General features: G+C 45.2%; 1 protein-coding gene across 1 annotated transcript in view; it reads left to right on the plus strand.

Moving 5' to 3' along the window:
- Positions 1–1,256: 1,256 nt before the first annotated feature.
- RBPMS (RNA binding protein, mRNA processing factor) overlaps positions 1,257–24,157 on the plus strand; it is a 76,450-nt gene continuing 53,549 nt past the window's right edge. Inside the window, exon 1 of the mRNA XM_048504410.1 lies at positions 1,257–1,805. Coding sequence (XP_048360367.1) covers positions 1,257–1,805 — 549 coding nt within the window. The remainder of the gene's footprint in view (positions 1,806–24,157) is intronic.

Here is a 24,157-nt window from a genome sequence, read left to right on the forward strand (position 1 = left end):
CCTGAACAGAACTTCACCAAACCTGGGTGGTATCATTAGGAGAGTCTGCATAGCGACCCTGGATTTCCAAATACTGCTTAGTTTGCAGCATCTGATAAGAGCAGGCTAACCTGGGCTATTCTGGTTAGGGTGGGGAAAAGATGATGGATGACAGGCAGAAAAAGGGTTAATTAAACACCCCTCCTTTCTTGCCTTTTTGCTGCAAATACATTCTCTTGGAGAGTTCACTGGGGGCTTCTTTCCACTAATGTGTTTATTGCAGAGTGGGATACTAAGACAATACATTACCAACCACTTACACACCTGCTATAAAAATGAAGATTACCTAAAGCAAAGTCCTTAAACAATCAGAAAGCAATTGTTGGCAGAGATGATAAGAGACAGCGGACTTCAGTGGTTCAATGGTACAGGATCAACTTGGCAAGCTAAAAGGTCCCAGTTTCCATCCTGGGCATCTTCAGTTAAAAAGGCTTATGGAATAGGTGACTTGAAAGATCTCTGCCTGAAAGACGTGAAGTTGCTGCCAGCCTGAGTTGACAATACCAACATTGACAGCTGATTCAGTATAAGGTGGCCAGGTTTTATTGTGTATGTGTGACAGCAGCCACCTCCTTTGGGGGGAGGAAACAGTACCACAATGTGAGAAAGCCACAGATGTGCTAGTCTGATAAAGTTTTTAAACTAAGCCAGGGGTCTGCAACCTGTAGCTCTCCAGATGTTCATGGACTACAATTCCCATCAGCCCCTGCCAGCATGGTCAATTGGCTATGGGGCAGGGGCTGATGGGATTTGTAGTCCATGAACATCTGGAGAGCCGCAGGTTGCAGACCCCTGGACTAGGCTTTGGGAGACCTGGGTTTAAATCCCCACTTTGTCATGGAGCTTACCATTCTTTCTTAGCTTAGCCTGTTGTACAGATAAAATGGAGAACTAATGTCTACCACGCTGAGCATCCTGGAGGGAAAGGGAAGGATATGAGTGCATAGTGCCTTTTGTTCTCTGAAAAGTGGGATCATCCAAGAACTGCTTTTCTGGACCTGCTAGAGATTTGTCTTGGGCAGCCTTCCTCTGGGAAACCTTCAAGCAGGCTAAGGTGGGGGCAGCCATTCCCCACATGGCCGATCCCCGGCTTTGGCACTTCAAGGCAGAGTGCTCCTGCACATGGAAGTTTCAACCGAGCTCTTGTCCAACAGGTGCCGACAGACTTTCGGCGACTGGAAGGGGGGGGGGACCCAACAGGGGCCGCTGAACGCCTGATGCCACCTTTAGCGCCACCCAAAGCACGTCCCGGGAGCCTGGGTACCCCTCTCCGACTCCAGCAGCCTTGGGAGCGACTCGCCCTGGAGGCGCCTCCTTGCCAAGGCGCCCGCCCCTTCACGTGCCGGCGCCCGGGGGCTTCCGGGGGGCGTCCCCTCCTCTGCCTCCCGCGTCGTCCCAAGCTGCGGGCGCAGGCAAGGGAGTCGCCTTCCCCGCCAACCAGAGGCCAGCGCGCAGGCGGGCCTGGCCGCTCCCTCCCCCCCACCCCGACCGCTCGCAGGCTGAGGCCAAACCGCTGCCGGGCTGGTTGCCCCTCTGGCCGCTCCGAGCAGAGCCCCCCGCTGCTGCATGCGCGCCCGGCCCTCCGGCTCGCCTCTCCGCGCCTCCCCTGCCCGGCCCGCCGCCACCTCCGCCGCCAGCCCAGACACACCGCCGAGGGGCCGCAGAGCCGAGGGGCGGCCGCCTGGCTCCGGCCGAGGGCGACCATGAACAGCGCCAAAAGCGACCCGGAGCCCAGCCCGGCCGAGCCCAACCTGCAGGAGGAAGAGGTACCTGCCCAGCGCCGCCGCCTCCCCGGGTGCGCCCTCTTTTGCGCGCGTCTCTCCGGGCGCTCGGTCCACCGGGGAGTCCGGAGAGGTGGCGCAGGGGCGGGCCGCTCGGAACCGCCTGCCCTGCCTCGCCTCCGGCGCCTCGGACGCTGGGCTGGCGTCGCGCAAGGCTGGGAAAACGAAAGGAAGGGCTCGGGGCGGCGCGGGGGGGGACGGGGACGGCGCGCGGCCGGACTTGTTGCAAAAGTTCGGGGCTCCTGGGGGGGGTCGGGGGGGGGGTCAGGCAGGAGAAGCAAACAAGCGCACCTGCCGACAAAGCCGAGGGTCTCTTCCCAGGTTGTTGCGCGTATTCGGCCAAATCGGCCACTCGAGTAGCCTTTCCAAGACAGGCAGTTCAGTTTAATCACGTCTGGTGCGCACTTCTTCTCCGAGGAGTTCAACATTTCGGGGGCTTCGGGAAAGAACTTGGAGCAGCCTGCACCGCTGGGGAAAAGTTGCGCGCGGGCGTTTTGCAAAAGTTTGCGGGGCAACGATCACCCGCTCCCCGCCGCGCCAAGTGTGGAAGGGACCGGCGTGCGCTCCGGAGACCCTTTGCGGGTCTGTCCAGACCCACCCGCCGGCTGCGCCATCTGCGCGGCGCTTCGCACCAGCACCGCAGCCATGCGAATATGGGTTTCCCCCTTTCCAGATTAACCCGTCGATCTGTTTTGCGCTCAATCTCGCCGCGGTGTTGGGAAGTCGTGGGATTTTTCAGATGGGACGTCAAACTTTACGGCATAAAACAAACAAACAAACAAAATCTCTGAGGCTCTTTAGGGAAGCTTGATGTAAAAAGAATGGGGTGGGCAGCCCTGAATTTATAAGATGGACAATATTCTTATTTATGGCCCTGGTTGCAAGAATGTGGTACATTTTAACTTTTTTTTTTTTGGCAAGGTAGTAAACGTTAATTCCAGCACAACACAAAGTTGAAGGCAATTTGGAGACACACTTTTCCTCTTGTGACTTGACAAAAGAACGGAGAACTATATGGGTCCTTTGAGGCGCAGGGAGATGCAGTTTTGAAAGATGTAGCACAAAAACCAAGGTTAGCAAGAGTGTACTTTAGTAAGCTGGAATAAAAAATGACTATTGTGGGTTTTCTGGGCAAAAATTCCTTGTGCCCATTGATTCTGGTGGAAACCAAAAAATTCTTCTTTAAAGGAAAACATTTTCCCCTATACTGAATTGTTCTGCCTATCTGTTGGCACCATAGTCTTCTGTTAAAGAAATAAAATCAATCTTCCTCTAAGGTAAATGGGTTTCTTTTTATAAAATGATAGTTTTTTCTGTACTAATTCTTGTATGTTCCTCATCTTGGTAAAAGGACTAATCAGGTAGTAATTGCAGTTTGGAAAATGCATTGTGTTTGAAATGTTTTCTTGTTTAAAAATTTTCTTGTTTAAATATATTTAAAAAACAATAGGGAGCAAACCTTTCGTATTCAGCTTCTGTAGGTATTATAATGAAAACTTTTGCTTCTGTGAGTAGTCTCTGTATTTTTTTAATTTGAATTTAATGTAATAATGTCACACTGCAGGCAACCTGCATTTTACATCCCTTTCACCCTTTACAACTAACTGAGGACCTGCGTTGTGCATTTGAAGTGGTAAGCTCTAGTTTGTAAAAAGTTTAGGCTAGACTGAAAAAAAGTTACTTTTTTATTTTTGCCGCAGCAAATTAACACAGCTATCCTGCTGCGGTTCAAATCTTTCCCAGACGCCACAGCATTCTTAAACCACACACACAGAGAGCTCGCATAATCCAGCCTTGTAGTGTAGCCACTGAGAGATGTGGTACTCTTTGGGGCGGTCGGTGATATAGAATCATAATTACTTTGTTAATTGGATTGAAAGAGAAGGTTTTTAATGGTTTCTGGATTCAATTGTTGTGGGGTCTGGCAGTAGCTGAGGGGATAGTCTACCGTGGGGTATTCTGTCAGGTGAAATTGCGCGATGAGGTATTGTGGCAATATTCTCATGCTTAACTTTGGTGGTAAGTAGGGTTCGCCTTGCTTCCAGTGGTTTTAGCCCCGCTGTATGTTTGTCTCAGAGAACACATTTATGGTGCCTAGAAGCCGGGGACATTCCTAAGTAGTCGTCCTTCTAACTTCCCCAGCATCAATCAGGCAGTGGGGGGAGAAGCCAAAAGATAAAGGGAAGGTACCATTGATTCCATTTCGTTCTTCCCCCTGTTTTCCACTTGCACTGTACTAGAATCATGCGGATCAGTGAGGAACACCATGTATGGATAGGGAGCTTTATACCAGCTAGTTTTCAGGCTCTTTCCAACCCTACAAAATTCAGGTTTGATCTGTGTTTTGGCCAGTTCAATTCTTCATTGGAGATTTGTTGCTGGGTTCTCTCAGGGCTGCCTCACGCCTTACAAAAGGCTCGCTGTTCCCCAGGTTCAAACCATGAGGACTTTTTGTGTGCTGGAAGTTCTGCGCTTGGATCTTAATTTCCAGGTATGCCCCCCCCCCCCCCCCCAACCTGAAATGGTCTCAGGAAACTTCTGTTCACCCTGCTGGGGAAACCCCTGATGGTTATGTCTCAGTTTTACCAATGGGGCAAATAGCAAATCCCCTGGTTTAAGTGAGGAAATTTTACGGGGAAGGGCTTAAGCATTGTTACTCAATGCGTGCCTGGGAATTAACTTGTGAGCGTGGAACTCCCAGTGTGTGCCTGACTAAAAGTCTAATGGTGAGCATGTGGTTGACAGGAGGACGTTGTAACATGTGAATCAGCCTTCAGTCAATAAAGATAAGCAAAAAGACTGTTTGTACCAGTGATTCCCAGTGTGACACCATGTTCTTCTTCCCCAAAGCAGAGACCAATTTGTCTTTCCTCTACTTCATTGAGGCAGAAGGTACTTCAGAAGAGCTTAGGTAGCACCACTCATTTGGAAACTATGAGCTGTTTTAAAACATTTCCACGCAGGAAATGAAATGTATCCTCTGTGGAGTTCTGTACTGTTTATTCCCCCCCTTTGGTTTTTGAAACTTTCATTTCCAGCCTGAAAAGGTTTTTTTAAAACCTGTTTTATAGCTATTCTTTTGTTTGAAATGTTTTCAAGCCATCTCCTCTTGCTGTGCGGTCATTTTTAAAACATTCTATCTTTCCCACTTCCATATTCCATGCCTTTGTCCTAGCTCAGCTTCCTTATCAGCGCCATTTCCCCCCGTCCCTGAGCTGATCTTTTGCCCTTGTCTCTTTATTTTCTGTCATTTTGGGCTTTTTTCTCACTCCTCTCTCCCTTTCGCATTTTCTCTTATGTGAAGGTAATTTACTTGCAAGTACATCCATGATTACCTGAAACGATTTTCTTCCTACAGTTTGTCTTACCTGTAGGTAAATTTACTCATGAGTAAACATGCAATCATTACAGCAGATCTAAGATTATGAAGCATTGTTTCTACAAATATCCCCCCCCCCAAAAAAGGAGGAAAAAACCCTCACAGGAGCCATGAAACATTTGGTGGAGGTGCATGCAGACAAACATCATGGTAAAGAGGGGGATTAAAAATGTTCTGCAAGCGTTTTAGGTGACTTGTGTGGAATGGGCCGTTGTCTGCATTGTAGGAGAACATTTAGGTTGGAACTGCCCAACATCTCTAAGGCAGTCTTTTTGTTGATAGATTTTCCCTGCCATGGCCACCATTTTGTTGTGGTGTCCACTGCCTGTTCTCCGAAAGTGCCCACAGTGGAACCCCTCCTATGTAAGCCACACCCAAAATTACCCCCCCCCCCAAAAAATTTCTGATATAAAGTTTGGCAGTGACAATGTGGAAATAGTGCTTCCAAGACACGTAAATATTTGGTGCTGTATCAGAATTATGTTTTCAGTTCTGCATTGTAATGCTTAAGTATACTTGTTACGTGAAATAGTCAACCTGGAATGTGGACAATATGAGAATGTTTATTCATGATGAACAGGCAGTATGGGAAGGATTGCCTGTGGAAGTGAAATTCAGACTTGTTCGCTCTTTCACTAGTTGAGGTACGTTATTCCTTTGGCATGCAAGCTTGCTTGATTCATTTGTATACATGCTTTCCCACTGATCACCTCCAAATCGCTTCTACACCAGAATGGAAATGAATTACTATATTGAATTTATTGAACTTGAGCCGCCTCAATGAGGAATCTCCTGCCCTTTATGTTGGCACCAGGCTTATTACTGGACAAGCAAGTTTATACAGCTGCAAAAAGGGTTTTCTACCAATTTAGCTAGCCCGTAAGATGGCCCCATACCTTGATATAACCTACTTGGCAACCTGGATCCAAGCCACAGTAATATCTAGGCTATTGTAATGCACTGTGTACATTGTTCTCCCTTAAAATCAACTCAGAAACTCCCAACTGCTCCAGAATGCCGTGACTCGACTATTAGAGAGAACTGGATGGAGTGTGCTTTTTGCCCCCATTCTGCAGATTCTCCATTGGCTGCCTATTTGTTTAAGGTATTGATTATCACATGCAAAGCCCTACGTGGTCTTGGGCCACTATTTGCAGGACTGCCTTTCTTCTTATGCTCACCTGCAAACGCTGCATAATCCAACTGGGGGCAGGAGGATAAAAGCAATGACCTCTCAAATACAACGATACATTCTTGGCTGTGACACCATATTGAGACACTACAAGAATATTTGGAGCTATGTTCCTACGTGGAATTGGCAATGTCGCTTTAAGACAATTTGAGAGTAAGCCATTGAGTGCAATTTCTATTGTTGTCTTAGAGCCAATCTGCAAATGAACAGAATCCACAAGGATGGTACACATGCTTTCTGCGTTGTGGCATCTGCTTTGTGGAATGTCCTGTCTGAGGAGGTCAGGAAAGCTCCCACTCCCCCTGGCCTTCCACAGAATGCAGAAGTGAAGTATTCAAGAGGTCTTTTCTGTGCAAATTTACTTGGGCAAATGATTGTGATGTGGTCTATTTTGCCCAGTGGCATAGCCGCCCCTGGGCGCATTCCGTTGGGGTCACGCGAGGGGCAGAAAATTGCTCCCCCTTTCCCCACCACGCCAGGCTGGGCAGAAGCCTGGAGCAGCCTGGAGTTCAGCCGGCTGCAAAGAACAGCCTGTTGAAGTAAGGTAAGTGGGGGGGGGGCGCGGGGAGGGGGGCAGCTCAGCAGTCTGGAGTTCAACCGGCTGCAAAGAGCAGCCATCTGAACTAAGGTAAGCAGGGGGGCACGGGGGGGGGCAGTTCCTGGGCGCTATTTTGCCACTGATGCCACTGATATTGCCCCATATAAGTTCTTGTAAGCCAGATCTTGTTATGTAATTTCTGCATTGTTTAATGTAACAGGTGAATATTTATGCTATGCTTGATTTCATCTGGTGGTTCCAGACTTCTAAAATCCTAATGCTTTGGTTACTGAATGTCCCATTTGGTTGATTGTATTGACTCATTCTGAAATCCACCTTGAGCCCCTGTGAGAAAGGGTGATCATAAATAATATAAAATGTTGACAAATTATTTGCAGGTTTGCTGGAAGAGATGTGCAGTAAGGACGGTAGATTTTAGGGGGAGAAAAGGGATTGGCGCTACGTGAATGTTCTGTGAAACTCTAAATCCAATCTAAACACTGTCTCGCTGAAAGAAAGAAGCTCAATTGAGAATGAATCCACAGATGCTTCCTGAACTTTGAAAAAAGGAGGTAGCTATCTTAGGGCACCAGGAAAAAAATGATAAAATAGGGATGTTTGAATTTTGAAAAACCAATAGGTGGGGAAGAATCTCTAGATGACCTCAAGCAGAATACAGTTAAAACCACTGTGATAGCGCAGGGGATTCCAGGTACAGGTGTATATCCCTGTGGTGGCCATTTTGGAAAAATCAGGTGGTCTGAATCTCAAAAAACCAATTACTGGGGGAGAATCATCACGGGTCACTGAACAGAGTGCAGTTAAAATTGATGTAATAGCCAAAGGGACTCCAGAAATACAACTGATTTTATGCGCTGCAGCCATTTTAGTATCGGGACTTTTTTCTGCAGCGGAAGCACACAACTTTCACTTCACCCAAACAACACAGAGCCGCATTTTGATTGTTCTGTGAGTCAGGTTCACTGATTTCACTGTGCTTGTCTTTTGTCATCCCCAAGGCCATTCTTACAATTTCCAAGGAGACTGATAGCACCTAATATTTGTGCTGATTGACAGAGGGCTCCCCTTATATAAAAGAAGACAGATTGACAATTATTATTTAATATACGCTTTATTAGTTATACCGCTAAAGATTAGTCTCATTTGAGTTCTAGATAAGGCAAAGACTGGTCTTGAGCTGAAAAGCTTATATATGAAACATGTTTGAGAGAAAAAAAGCTCCAGACTGATTTATGACCTCCAAAATTATTATTAAGCTAAAGCTAAAACAATAAGCTCATCTAAAAAGATAGCCTTCAAAATTGCATGAAAATATTTATTAGAAACATTGGCCCCTTCCGCACACGCAAAAGTGGATTTTGCTATTCCGCACAGCTTCAAAGAGCACTGAAAGCAGTTTGAAAGTGCATTATTCTGCATGTGCGGAATGAGACATTTCTAAGACTCGTGTGCTTGTTAATGTGAGAGACAGAGGAAGAAAAACAAACAGTGCCCTGACATCATATGGGGTGCCAGTTACGAACACAGTGCCCATGGGCGCATACTGATATATGTCCTGGTGCCCACTTGCTCCTGCTTCTTCAAACAAAGCTAAGAGCAGGTCTGGCTCTTCCTCAGAATAGGAGGCTCCCCAGAAGCGTGCGGGAGAGAAAGCATTCATTTGGAAATAGCTGCCTCCCCTGTGAAAAGCTCCCAACATTTTATGATTGTCCCTACCCCCACCCCCATGACAGTCATTTTGTTTTATTACCCAATATCTGTTCTCAAAATTCAGAGAATACCCAATGGTCCAACAGTGTTAGAGATCTCTAATGTTGTGTGTTTATGGACTTTATATGGAGCAGGGAGCAGTTTTTTTGTCTTTTATGAGATCTTGTTCTGCCTTCCGACAAGAGCCCTGGGGTGGTGGCAGGGATGAACTGAGCAGTGCCAAATTCCCTTGATAAAAACGGCAGCTTACTACTTATAACCATTGTAGGCATGTGTGAAACCCTAATGATGTGAATCCTTGATGAGTACAGCTTAGAAATAAGTTAGCTTTTGCAGTTGTGAATATAGTATTTGAGCTGAGGTGCACTTACATCTTAATGCTGCATTAATAAAACTTGTATACCGGTGAGTAGGGTAGTGAGTCTGATCTGGATAGCCCAGACTTGCCTTTCCTTGTCTTAGCCACTAAGCAAGGTCAGCCCTGGTTTGGATTTGGATGGGTTACCACTGAGGAAGTTCAGGGTTGCTATGCAGAGGCAAGCCATGGCAAACCACCTCTGAACATCTCTTGCCTTGAAAACCCTATGAGGTCACCATAACCCCGACCTGGTGGCATTTTCCACCCCCATGGCAGCGAGAGCCCAGAGGAGACTGTGAGACTGATAAACCATCTTCCAAGGAGATGCCCGATGGACAGTGTGGGCCTGGGCTGGAAACCAGGCTAGGCAAAACAAAGCTTGGTCAGAAGTATAGTAGTATACCATTTCATGTATGGATTGGGACCCAGGATTCAAATGTTTCACTCCACTCACTGGATAAGCTTGGACCATTGGATGTTTCTCCTGTTCTACCTCACAGAGTTATTGTGAGGCTAGAAAGATGGAAAACCGCTCTAAGCTCCTTGGAGGACTGGATTTGAAAAAATATACCAAAAAACCGTCTCCTCACAGAAGGAGCTTCTACAGTCTTCCTAGGCAACAGTTCTAGGGCTGAACCATCCTGGCGAGTTCATTCTGCTGTTCAATGTAAACCTTTCTCTGTGTCTCTCAGTCTTGCTAATGACTCACTGACAAATATTAACTAATAAAAGTTCACATTGCTGACATCTCCCCATTCTGCAACCCCCTTCTGTGCATGTTTGCTCAGCAGCCCACTGTTTTCAGGGGTGTTTCTCCAGGTAAATATGTATAGGATCAGAGTCGTTAGATATTTGTTCTCTGGGAGAACTAGTTTGCATAAATGTGTTCTTTCCTTGCCAATTCTTACTCAGGGACCAACTGGTGGGCCTAAAGGCCTTCAAAACATTTGCCCCTCCCCCCGCCACCTCTTGCTGAATTCCCCTTCTTTGAGGTCTCTTTTAAATATTTGAACTATCAGTTTATCCCTTTTCAGGCTGTGTCGCAGTTGTTTGTTACTATGGGCATTCCCTTCAAGACCTTCATAAATCATTTTTGTTGCTGACATTCTTCCACTGTGGTGTATAGAGCTGAATTTACTCTAAACGTAGCCTTGGGTGAAACTGCTTTTAAATCTTTTTGCTTATGTGCTGCTGTCTTGCCTTTGTTTTAGCCTTACCAACTGCCTAGAGAAAAAGGTGCCATGTCCCTTTAAGAGAGGGTTTGTGAGATGTTTACCAGACGATGATATTATTTGCCTTTATGCCATGAAAAGCTTCATTTGCCCATTTCCACACTTAAAACAGGGCACTTTTTTTTCTCCAGCCCATTGGCTGCCATAGTTGTTGTTTTCTTTCCCAAGGTCTTATACCTGTGATTTGGGACAACTTTTCTCTGGTCTAATTAAAATTTTCAGTTTGTTTCTTTTTTGCCAGCCTTCTGATTGAGCAAGATGGTTCATTGAGATTAGCCCAGCAATCCCTTAAGTGACTAACAGCCCAATTGGGGGGGGGGGGTACCCCCCTGTAGCTGGTGCTGTCGGGGGTGCCCAGAAGTGCTGGCAGGGGGAATCACTTAATCCTGGCGGGTGGCTGTTGCACTCCTCCAGGCCTGCCGGCTAAAATGCTATGCCAGCATTCTGGTGTGGGCCGGGGGTGGAGCTGACCTTTGCCAGCTTCTACTGCCTGTCCAGCTCCCTTGCACTAGCAGAGCCGACCTCTGAGATACACCACATTTTCTGTGGCGTATCTCTGCTGTCCTCTATGGGGGATTCCAGAATGTTTGTTTTTAACTTTGGGGGCTTCTTGCCCTTTGGCGGGAGAGGGGTGGTGCCGGAGTGGCATCATCCTCGCCTACTGGCCCAGTCAGGATTGGGCTGTAACAATATTTATCCCTATGTAAACTTTCATGAATTGTAGCTCACTTCATCAGATGCCAGGTGTAAGTTTACCCATTTATGTTTGTTTGGTGACCCCCACAGGGTTTTCAAGGCCAGAGACTTTCAGAGATGGTTTGCTATTGCCTGCGTCCACCTCAGGATCCTGGACTTCATTGGAGGCCACCCATCCAAACACTAGCCAGAATCAGGGCTGAGAGTGTGTGACTGGCCCAGCAAGCTTCCATGGCACAAGTGGCGATTTTAACATGGGGTTCCCAGGCCTTAGTCCAATAGCTTAACCACTGCACCACACTGTCTCTCATATTTGTGGCATACATGACATATATGTGGTAAAATGAACCCTGACTCATGAAAGCTTATGCTGGACTAAATGTCTTTGAGGAGCTCCTGGACGGCCTGTTTAATTTTGTTTGAACAGGCTAAAATGGCTGCTTTCTGGAATTTCGGTTGATTGAGATGACTTTGGAAAGTTGGGAGTTGCAAACTCTCTAAGGAATCGGGTAAACATCCTGACTGTTTGCAGTCCCTTCCAACTTCCTGTAGTTTGCAAAACAGTACTCTCTGCTTCTCCTTCAGGATAATTCATAAAGATGGTTCTGGACTCAGGGCTAATGCTTGTCGAATAGCACACAAGATATCTCTTTACAGTCTGTCATCAGCTCCTTTATTACAGCCTTTGGGATGTAGATTTCATTCCCCAGGGAATTGCTTTTGTACTGTGCAGTGGATTTTCTTTAACTTCCCTAGTATTCCTCTCTGTCTGTCTGTCTGTCTGTCTGTCCCTCTCTCTCCCTCTCTCTGGTTCTCTCTTGCTCTCTCTCTCTCTCTCTCTCTCTCTCTCTCTCTCTCTCTCTCTCACACACACACACACACACACACACACACACACACATTTTTTCCTAGCTTTTTCTCCAAGGAGCTCAGGGCTGTATACACAATTCTCCCATCCATGTTTAACCACACAATCTCACAGGATTCACTGAGAGACTGGCCTAAAAGCCAACCTTCATTGCTGAGCAGGGAATGTAACCTGGATCTCCCAGACCCTAGTTTGACACTGTAATCACCATACTACATAGTATCTGTATTTATATGTTGGAGGTCCCCGAGGAATTGTAATGATGAATAGATGCATCACATCCACCCTAGCTCTTTTCCCCGTGGATAATCATTTGTTCTTAGGTGCCAGAGCAAGGCATTTTACCCATCTCCCTCCCAACTCTTTAACTGACTGCTCTCAACACTGCATTTGGGATGGGGGGGGGGGAGGGAGCGAGGAAGGCTTTTGTGCTTTTATATACCCCCAACATTTTCTGAATAAACTGAAATCCCTAATTTGTCTACCTGTGTCCTCTTTTCACTTCCCTGCTTTAAGATAATCGACCATGTCATTTGGTAAAAGAGTGAACATGCCAGAGAGGAGGAATTGTATTTCCCCCTTGTGCCCACTCCATTTCCACCTCTTTCTCCTTCCTTGGCTTCCATTCACACCTTCCCTGTGCTGTCACTGTTTATTTCCTCTCCCTGCTGCCTGTCTGTGGTGTCAGCCACCATTTTAGGGTATACCACAACAAACCAAAATGGTCAATGCTGGTGGTTTCCACACAGCCCAACTATAACGGGCTGAAGAAACTATTCTGTTTTGGGGGGAAACTCCGCACAGGACTCTTCCGCAAAATGGGTTCAGCCCATTCTATTTTTTTCAACCCAGTTTTTACAAAAATTGCTAAACTAGCAATCTTTTGGGAGAAACCAAAGGAGCCACAGCAACCTGGACTGTTTGCAGTCACTTCCTGGTGGGGTGATAGCTCCAATGCAAAAGCAAACATAGGAAACTGGGTTTATTAATAACACATTGCATAAATTTTAAGTGTGCTGTGCAGAAACCAGCACTGTGTCAAAATAAGTCAGTTTATTTATTACCTATTTATTTCATGTATACCCCTCCTTTCTCCCCAGTAGCTTGCATTGCCTCCTCTTTCCCTTCTTTATCCACACAACAACCCTGTGAGGTAGGTTCAGCTGAGAGTGTGTGACTGGCCTGATGTCGCCCAACAAGCTTTCTTTGAACGTGGGCGGCCAAGATCATATTCTTACAAAGTAGCCACTACAGCAAACTGGCTTTCATTTGGTGGAAGGTTTGGATGTATGATAGCAGAATGTATTAATTACCCCTGCCCTTGTTACAATCATACATTCAGGGTTTACTTGAATTATTGATTCATTTCATGGGTGATAGTATGTACAAAGACACCCATGTTGACCTGCATGACTTAATTTATCCTGAAAGTTCAGAAACAGGGTCCTTTCATCCTAACATGAACACCTTTTTTATTGTTGTACACCAGCATGACCTGTTTTACTTGGATCACAGGCTTGTAAATAGCTGCTTGCTTGGGATGGGTATCACCTCAAGGCCAACAGGTATGCAAAAAGTGTTAAACCATTTCCCCCAGGCTATTAACATGCCCCCAAACTACTAACATAGATATGGGTGGAATTGTGATTTTGTGGGGGGTAGGTTGGTTGGTAGGGAATTAACAGTATTTGTGAGACCTCCTTATCAGCAGTAACCTGATACACAGAGAGACAGCAGGTGAGGCTTTTCCTGACAGGGATATGAGTTGTGGGAAATGTCTTTGTGTTGGGCTGTCACCATAGCTAGTGAAACGAACATAAGAACATTAGAACATAAGAACTGGCCTGCTGGATCAGACCAGAGTCCATCTAGTCCAGCACTCTGCTGCTCGCAGTGGCCCACCAGGTGCCTTTGGGAGCTCACATGCAGGAAGTGAAAGCAATGGCCTTCTGCTGCTGCTGCTCCCAAGCACCTGGTCTGCTAAGGCATTTGCAATCTGAGATCAAGGCAGATCAAGACTGGTAGCCATAGATCGACTTCTCCTCCATAAATCTGTCCAAGCCCTTTTTAAAGCCAGAAAGGGGTCTGCAATCCTACTTTGTTCTTTGTAGCATCTCATAGTTCACTGGGGTGTGGCTGATTTCTTTGGTGTGTTTTGTATTGTAAAATAGTGAAGAGAGAGCACAGTGTTTTTATTTTGTTTTTCAGATGCCTGGCTGCAATTAACATTTGCCAAGGCAGCCAACCCTCTGGTAAGGAACGTAGTATGAGGATTTGTAGGAGATAACACCTGGGAACTGAAAATGCTTAACGGGAGATTCATAATGGGATTCTGATGACTGTGTGGTTGCCTTATTTAGTAATTTAATGAGCTTGGGAACCCCATATACAACACTTGCACAGTAGGAATCTCTTTCAAGCTGTATGTGTATGTTTGTACGTGTTTAAGACCAGATAGAGGAGAACGTCCATGAGAATTGTGGACACATAAGGGAAGATACCGGGGAAGGGGGGGAAAGTTAGCGGAGCACACAATTTTCGTCCATCCTTGGCTTAACAGAAGTCAAAAGGAACGTGTAATAGGACTGATAGATACTCCTCGGAGAGAGTTGTTTGTGGCTTTAAAAAAATGGGGACGCTTTCTTCTTTGATGTACTGTTGGCTCCCTGCAAATAATGATTTGCAACGCAAGTGCTAGCTGTTTGGTCTCACGTTATCTGCTTCCCCATCTCCGATGCAAATCCTCTCCCTTCCTTTCTGGCCTTAACCATGGTTTGAACACATGAAGCCGCTTTCTACTGAATCTGACCATTAATCCATTAAGGTCGCTATTGTCTGCTCAGACTGGCAGCTGCTCTCCAGGGATCTTTCATATGACCTACTGCCACTGGAGCTGCCAGGGATTGAACCTGGGACCTTCTGAATGCTCAGCAAATGCTCTAACACTGAGCCATGACTTAGGGAGGAGTCCTTCTCCCATCATCCGGTGCTACTGAATGGGGTGGGTGATGTTGTGCTGTTATTAGAGGACATCAGGAATTGATGACACAGATACTGAGGCTGTGGCACCTTACAGGTGATCAGCTACTAAATGGATCATGGTGCAAACAGTACTCATGCTGGGTTCTTTTACCCGTTCAGTGGCCTACATGTTGCTATAGCCATGGCTCTGGCATCTTGTTGCCCACTCTTGGCACCTTCTGGTGAGGGCACTTCATCCCCCCACTCCTTTTGCAGGGCTTGATGGTGGGAATTGGAATCCGCCCTGTGTCCCACCACACAAGCTGCTGCTGTGTTGTATCTTTACCAGTTCTAAAAGCAGTCTGGAATAACGTTTCAAACCGTAGTTATTTTATTTATTCTGTCAGTCAGCTACACCCTGCTGTTCTCCTCTGTGGGGGCCCAAAGAAACTTATACTATTCTCTCCTCCTTCTGCATTTTTATGCTCACAACAGCAACTCTGTGAAGTAGGTTAGACTGAGAGATAGAACAACTGCTCCAAGGTTACCCAGAGACTTTCGGTGACCAGGGGACTTAAGCCCATGTTTTCTGGATCTTAATCTTGCACTCTATGCCCATTACAGCACTCCGGCTTGGCAGACTCCTGCAGATGTAATGTTAAATCGTAATTAAGACCACTGAGGGAAGTATGTGTGTGACAGGGAGAGGAAATTCAGATAGAAGAGAGGAAGGTATCTGAGTGCCTGAGGCCGATAGCTGCTTTGGAAACCATTTAATCCACACTGGAACATAAAGCCACATATCTGGAAGACCGGAATAGCTAAATCAAGAAGTTTAAAAGAATATTGTTAGTATTTCTTTTTAACAATTTTTAAATTTTCTTGCAAGCCTTGGGGCTGGGGGACAATTTGTAGAAATATTTGGTTTCGCTCTATGTAACCCCAGTTCACAGATTTAAGTATCCATAGGTGGGGCCATGTTTAGAATTAAATATGTTGATACTTGTATAGTAGGACTGTTTTTTAAAAAACATGGTGGCTAAGGCAATTTTTCTTGGCATGTGTTTGAATGCTCATAGCTAGAAAGTAAGTAGAATATCCATGACAACAAAAATATTTCTGAAAATCTTCATACAGGAGCAAATTTTTTAAAAAAGTTTTTCTCTCACACCAGAATGTGCCTTGTTTTATAACATCTTCAACAGCTTTCATCCAGTAGTATTCTTTTTGTTTACATATTAGAGCCTCTCCCAAAGGGAATATGCGTTCATTTATTTGGGCTCTGCTTGGCTAACTGTAGAGTTATGCCTCAAAATAACTTTGTGGATATATTCTTCTTAAAACTTCCAAGCTTTAGTTGAGGGACTCTTCCACAATATTGCCCATTTTGTGTATCCCCCTTTTCCAATGAATGGATACATTTTGTTCTGAAGTCCCCAAAAAGAGATGATTCCACCAGCTCTCCAAAAAACCACACAGGTTTGGGTGGTACAGGTGAGTGAGCTTTAGGTAGCATGACATAACTTTACCAGCTTCTATATGACTGGTATGTATTGTCAGTTAAACCTCTATTAGCGCTGCCGGAACAGAGTGACAAAATTCCAGAGATAAGACGTAAGGTTCCTCTCTGAACTTGCAGAAGTCTGAAAGTTTGTTTTGTACTTGTGGTTGTGTGTGTTGGGGATCTTAGTTTACTTTGGATGAATGTCCAGGAAATAATGGTTGACTAAGAATCCAGTAACAGATGCAGAAGACAGCACTTAATAGTTTACAGAGTAAGTTTTTCAAACAGTGGGATCAAAGTTAACTTGATCCCACCTCCCTTAACTTGCCATTTCAGAGTATTCAAAGTAATAAAACGAAGCATGAGAGAACCTGATTCAACAATGGTTAATGTTAGATAGTGGCCAGATAAGGCCTTTAAGTTGTTATCCAGTGAAGCAGAGCTAAGACAGTGCTTATTTGGAGTTTGTTTGGAGGATTTGTGTTTATTTGGAAGATTTCCCCCCGAATTTTAATGTTTGCCTCCCCAAGTTTGAGTGCAATATAAAACTATTGCTTTTACAAGCTTTATTTAAAACTAGCACTAAGGCCCATTTTAAATTAAAATAAAAAGTGCTCTAGACAGGGGGGAGGAAGGGATGAAGGGGGACGGCCCCAGGCCCTGCCCCAGCTGGACTTACCTGAGGCTGGTGCTCATTATCTTTGTGAGGTAGTTCCTGCTGTTTGTTTGGGGCGGCCAGTTTGTTGTTTGGGGCAGGCTCCTGGGTTGGTGGGGGGCGGGAAGGTGGACAGGGACAGGATGGAATGTTACGTGCCTATTGGCTGGGGGTTTGTCATCGAACATTCTATCTCTTAGACAATCTATATATATAAAAAGCAAACAGTGACTTTGTTAGTCACTCCCTAACGCCAAAACGGCTGGATGGATCGCCCCCAAATTTTCACATGACGTTCCTCCCTGTTGCGGGCAGGTAATGGGACCTTCAAATCGCCGAAAGTCCATACCTGAGCCAGGTAAAACGTCTTTTTCCTGGCGCACCAGGCCCTGAAGCTGGCTGTGTTTAACTGTCACCCTTAGAATGTTCGTGCAGCCTGTCTGTCTGTGGCCTGAGGGCTTAGAATGTTCGTGCAGATGGGCAGAGATGAGCAGTGAAAACAGTAAATAGGTAATGCTGTTAGGTAATACGAGTGGAAGTGAAACACATACACACTTTGCCGTGTGAGACGTCAGGTGGGGTTCCCCTCCTCACACGCAGGTAACTTTCACTCTCTGTGCCTCACTCACTGCTACCACACAACACACATCCAGCTCATCCTCACACACCTCACTCTGCCCTCCCTCACATCCAACCACCACTTACCCACTTCCTCACCCATATTCACCACAGCTCTCTTTTACTAAACGCAAACTGGAGTTTGCCTTTTTCTTCTAAGAAAATCTGCAGGGTGGGGGACCTTATACTAAAAACACAAGGCACCACCATATGACAATGTGAATTGAAAAGGGAAAGGGGGATTCCATTTGACCACCCCAAAAGGCTATGCTGTGGATCATTGGACCTGCATGGACATCTGTGTGGGTTGCAGACTGTGATGAGAAGGACAATTGCCACAGCAACGCGTGGCTGGGCCCCACTAGTTATATATAATGATGGGGCTGCTTGTGATTCAATATTCACATTTTGGAGAGGTTTTCAAAGGTAATTGTCTGATTTTAATTTTAAAAAATATTTACATTCTACTTTCATCTCCAATGGGGACCCAAAATGGATTATGACATCATTTTCCTCTCCTCCACCATATCCTCACACTACCCTTGTGTTGTAGGCAGAGGGAGGAAAAGTGGCACCTGGAGCCACTCCACCGCACCCCGCAAAGGGCCAACCCCCCCATAACCCCAACATGGGTTGCCAGAGGCAGGGCCCAGGGGTGGCATCCTGCCCCTGAGCCCCACCCCCTGGCCTGCATGAAAGTCATTTTAGCAGGCCCAGTCCTGCGTTGGACTAACTTTTCCAGTTATGGTAAGCATTTCAACAACATATCCATGAGCCTTTGCTAAACAGGCAAATTATAATCTGAATATTTAGCAAAGGCTCATGGATATGTTGTTGAAATTCTCACCATAGCTGGAAAAGATAGTCCAACGCAGGACTGGGCCTGCTCAAAGAAGAACCCGTGCGGCCTCTGTGCAGGCAAGGCCCCCACCACAGGGATTCTTCTTTTCACAGGCCCAGTCCTGCCTTGGACTATCTTCCGGTTATGGTGAGCATTTCAACAACATACCCATGAGCCTTTGCTAAATATTCAAATTGTCCTTTGCATATTTAGCAAAGGCTCTTGGGTATGTTGTTGAAATGCTCACCATAACTGGAAAAGATAGTTCAAGGCAGGCCTGCGAAAACACACCCACTTAATGTAGCTTAGCTGGCTGTGCCTGCTCTGTAGGGCAGAGGGTGTGTGGCCTCGTGACCACCCCCTGCCCAGCGAAGCAGCTGCGGCCATGTCATCTGCTTCCCAAGGGATGGCTGAGGCCTGCCTCTTAGGCAGCAGTGTGGGGAGTAATTTTGCTCCTCCCAAGGGGGTGCCTGGGGCATTTGTCCCGGATGTTCCCATAGCAGCTATACCACTGGCTGTGGGTTAGACTGGGAGAGTGTGACTGGCCCAAGATCATCCAGATTGTTTCTGTGGAAGGATGGGGATTTGAACCAGATTGTAGTCCAATACTCTAGTCTAACCCATGTCTCCAGTGTGGTGGCGGTAAGTGCCATGGCACCTGCAAATACCTCCTAGCATCCACCGTCAATTTAGAAAGTGGGCATGGCCAGGTGGGGCTTTTGCTCAGCAAAGCTCCTGACTGGCCACTGGAGATTTGATTTGACTGTGTAGATGTTTAAAAAGATTGCTGTTGGCAGCAACTGTTACCGCAGAACAAGGATTTTCACTATGTGACTGAAGTAAGGTGCTACAGTCATTTTGTGACTGGCTCCATCTCCTGTGGCAGCCATTTTGTTGTTGAGTACACCACACTGTTTCAGAATTCTTAAGGTGGCCACAGGCTCCAAAAGGCCAGGGACCCTGCTGTAACCATTGTACCGTGCTGGTTTGTGGTTTAATGCTAGATAGAATAAATAATAATACTTCACATTTTGTGTGTGTTCAAAATACTTCATACATCTCTTAATGATTCTTACAAGAACCCTGTAAAATAAGCTAATAGTATTTTTCTGTTGCAGGTGGGGGGAGGGCTAAGACCCTTTAGCAAATTTAAGACTGAGGTGAGGTCTCACCCAGAGACTTTCTGGCTCGCTTTCTCAGCCATCTCACTATTGAGGGCACAACTAGACATGGCTGTTTTGGAACTTGAGAAGCCATGAGGGGGCAACATCTGGTCCTGCCCTCTGAGGCTCCAGTCAGGATCAGGCCCTCATGGCATTTTTAAGTAGTCTATGTTCTGTTCTAAAATGGTGGTAGGTAGTCCCTGAGGACATTATCATGTGCCCTGAGAGATAAATGTATTCGGTGGTATGATTTGTAAGTGGAACTTGATATGTTTTGAGTTCAGTAACTCTTATAATAAAATACCAAAGAAGAACATTTGTTAGGAAAAGCTAAGCCAGCACCTAGTATCCTTTTGCTTTCTGTCTTTTTCACACACACTTGAGTGCTTTATACGCAGACTTCTAACATGTTACTTCAGATTTCTGTTCTGTACTTTAGAGCATCCTGGGCTATATTATCCATGTGTTAAGTTTGAATAACAAAAACACTTTAGTCAGGATTCAAAGAGCTGCTTGGATTTTGCCAAAGATTTGGGGATATCTAGTGGAATCTGGCTTTTTCTGTATGAATGATAGATCCTTAATTTCACATCAAAGGCCAATTACACTTCCCTCCATTTCAGGAGAAACTGCTATTTGTGTTCCCCCAAGCTCAAGCTTAATGTAAGTGTATGAAATTTTCGGTGCAATAGGTTAAGTACATTCCATAAAAAAATGTTCTTGGCACATCGTACCTGCAGAATTCCCTGTTATTCATGTCTAAGCTCTGCTTTCAGAAAGGTATAGGCGACTTTCCTGTTTGAACTGGCTTTTAATGGCCCAAAGTAAGCAAGTTCGGGGAATAGTTCTTCTAACACATTTGATAAACCTCACCAATAATATAATAGCAAAATCCAGCCTGAAAATGCAATATACCATAATGTGCTTTTAATGTTTTCAAACTGTTACCTGACCTGAGTCTTTGAAAAGGGTCAGTTTAGAAAGGAAAATGAGTAGGATGCATTTGGAAATGGTGTTGAACCTACATGCTTTTCTCAGTCCATGAAGAAAGGTAACTATTACCCTTTTTTCTGTTCTTTCCAAATTCCTTTAAAAAAGGAATTGAGAAGACTTGAATGAGTGTTTGGCTATGAACGTTTTGTAACCGAGGGAGCAATCTTGGAGGTCCCATTGGGGGCCCCTTGACCAAGGATTTTTGTTTGCGTCAAATAGGTTTGTGGGTTTCCAACCAGCATAAACAGATTCTGATAATCTAAACCAAGAGGAGGGGAAAGAGGGGGGGGGGGAAACTCCATTAATGGAGTTAGTACTTATATGGATGTGTTCCAAGAGAGACGGAATGTACCCTTCTGGAGGAAAGCAGTGACACACACACAGCAATTTTATTTGCGTTCTGAGCCTCTAGTGCTATGGTATGTTTTGAGTTGTTCAGCTTTTGTGGTAAAATTCCTTTTTCCTCAAGGAGAAGAATTTGACAGTCCAGATTCAGGGATCAGTTTGGCGCTATTTAAAGTGCCTGCAGCCTGCCAGCATTTCTTTTTTTAATATACTTGTTTAACATTCATCCTTTGCTGACCTTCTCTCATCCCGTTTGACATTTTTTGAACTTTTAAACTACTCTTCTCCTTGTGTGCCCGTAGTTCTCCCTGCTGTCTCTAATGGGAGCTTTGACACTAAGAAGCTTATATATCTCTGAAGGGAGCGTTGACTCTCAAAAGCTTCTACCTTGGCCTTCTTGGTGGTCTCTAAGATGCTACTAGACTTCAGTCTTGCTCTTCAATTGTAGACCAACATGGCAACATACCTGAAACTTTATCCTACCATGTCTGTACTTCCTAATTAAACAAGCTTACAAAGGCGTTCTTTAAGCAGATTCTCCACATGCTTCACCATCATTCGCCATGCTAGCTTGAAAAGGGATGAGCTTAGGTGGTCGATGAGAGAACTAGAATGGAAGGATAACACAATGAGAACATGATTGAATTTAGTTATACATATTTATGCTTTGTTTCAGTTGGAGTTGAGGGTCATGGTGGACATATAGATATGCTGTGGCATCTCATGTAAATTCAATTTCCAATGTTGCTTGAACAGTGCCACAGTCTTCTGAAGACACATTGACACTTTAGTCTGTCTGATGGCAGTCACTTAGTGGTTCACAAATACAGTTACCATTGGTGAAAATTAATCCTCATAACCAGAAGAGAAAGCAAGAATTGGTTTTCTGCAGAAGTCACACAATTAGTCACCTGGGACAGCATAGCAAGCAAGCTGAGCCATACTTTTCATCACTTCTTCTGCCTTTGTACCCCATCCCATTAGAAGAGGAAGAGGAAGAAGAGGAGGAGGAGGAGGAGGAGTTTGGATTTAAACCCCCACCTTTCTCTCCTGTAAGGAGACTCAAGGTGGCTTACAAGCTCCTTTCCCTTCCTCTCCCCACAACAGACATCTTGTGAGGTAGGTGGGGCTGAGAGTGTTCCAAAGAACTGTGACTAGCCCAAGGTCACCCAGCAGGAATGTCGGAGTGCGGGAACACATCTGGTTCATCAGATAAGCCTCTGCCACTCAGGTGGAGGAGTGGGAAATCAAACCTGGTTCTTCAGATTAGAATCAACCTTCTCTTAACCACTACACCACGCTGGCTCAGAAAATGCCTGTTTGGCCAGCACTGGAGGACTCCTCTATATCTGTTCTCCAACTTAACCTTGGGAAACCACCCTTCTTATCTTATGGTCAGCCCAGGCTCAACAGATTCCAAGTAGCATTACCACTCACTCTATCTGCAGTACAAATGCTTAGTTTCAAACTTCTCAGGGCGTTATAAAATGGTTTCGTTTACTTTGGCTGTGGACTCTGGCCATAGAGTACTGAACATTGAATCTGTCTTGTTCCCAAACGGAAGGTCCATCCATCAGGATTTCCTTCTTACCTCTGTGATGGCCAGCTGTCTTCTCAGCTCCCCAGTGACCTTACTATTACTTCATTAAAACCAGCATCTTTTTTTCACAACGCAGAAAGTTTATTGTCCCTTTGTTTAGAAAGGCTTAATATTTAGTGGTTTGGTGTATAAGGTAAGGAATGTAACATTATTGGATATTTACAGCAAGAGATTGCAGAACTGTGTATTAAGACAATTATAGTTTCACACATCGACAGCTTTACTGAACTGACGGTGTTTCTGTCAGAGAGGGAAAAGGAATGATTTTATGTGGAACTCCTCTTTAAAACCAAGAAACTCAGGTAGTGAAACAGGATTATCTTGTCTCTTGGAATATTTTCCTCTGTTCCCTCACAAGTGCCTAACCTACTGTTTCTCTAAGCTAACACATCAGGCACTGTCTGTCTGAGTCATTGACAGACTTTCTCTCCACTTAACTCTTCCCCCACCAGAGATTTCTCAGCCTGTCATCATTATGATACCACTTAGTACCTGCCTACTCCTCTTGTAGGCAGGAATTTGTTGGGATGCCTGGAAAGTGAAACTAGAGGCCCCGTCACAAACTTGTGTAGAAGGAGCATCTATTGTAAATCCCATTTTCTGTCTTGCCTTGTCCCCTCTCATGGGGAAGTGGGAATGCTCGCTAACTGTCTGCCTTAACAAGCGTGGCTTCTTTTTGTTAAAAAAAAAAGAAGAGAACCGTTTTTGCCTGAAATGCTTAATTTTCCATTTTTGCCTGAAACGCTTAATTTTTCCACACTATGTGGACACTATGTTCTTTTCAAAACATTTGCAAAATATTTTGGTGTTCTGTGCAGAAAGAGCCCATGACTTGTACCTTTGGCCCCTTCCGCACATGCAGAATAATGCACTTTCAATCCACTTTCAGTGCACTTTGTAGCTGGATTTTGCTGTGCAGAATAGCAAAATTCACTTGCAAACAATTGTGAAAGTGGGTTGAAAGTGAATTATTCTGCACTTGCGGAAGGGGCCTTTGTCCTGGGTTGCTTCTACACACACATGAAACTCAGTTAGACTCTTTGTTTGACACGATCAGTTTTCTGTACTCAGACTGGCAGAAGCTCTGTAGGGTCTTGGGCAGAGGTCATTCACATCACCTATTGCCGGATTCTTTAAGCTATGACCTTCTGATCCATAGCTCCTTCCCAGTTATGAAGTTGGGGAAAAAAAGGACAGGAATGTGGGAGGCATTAGATTGCATGTCTCGATGTCTCTGGAAAATGGAAGTATTTTCATTGGTTTCCGAAAATGCAGACTAGGAAACGGGGAGAGTTTCTGTGGAATTGGTCAGATGTCAAATTTCGTTTCATTTGCCAGGAACACTAGAATAGTTGACGCTGCTTACTGTTAGCTCAGAATGTGCTGAGGGAAGCTCTGATATGAAGGATGCTTGCAACAGCAGAACGTGCTTGAGGGGCAAGTTGTTAAAGTGCAGCTTTATTAACTCATACATCAGGATGGGAATAAGCCAAGATGAGTATCTAAACATATAGATCAGAAGACATGGTTCTTGTAGCTTATTGTCTCAGTGTGACTGGTTTCACACATATTGTTCATCCCCTCGATGACAATAAGATCCCATTGATAACTTCCTTCCTTCCTTCCTTCCTTCCTTCCTTCCTTCCTTCCTTCCTTCCTTCCT

Source organism: Sphaerodactylus townsendi, linkage group LG07 (genome assembly GCF_021028975.2).
Source record: "Sphaerodactylus townsendi isolate TG3544 linkage group LG07, MPM_Stown_v2.3, whole genome shotgun sequence".
Classification (NCBI taxonomy): domain Eukaryota; kingdom Metazoa; phylum Chordata; class Lepidosauria; order Squamata; family Sphaerodactylidae; genus Sphaerodactylus; species Sphaerodactylus townsendi.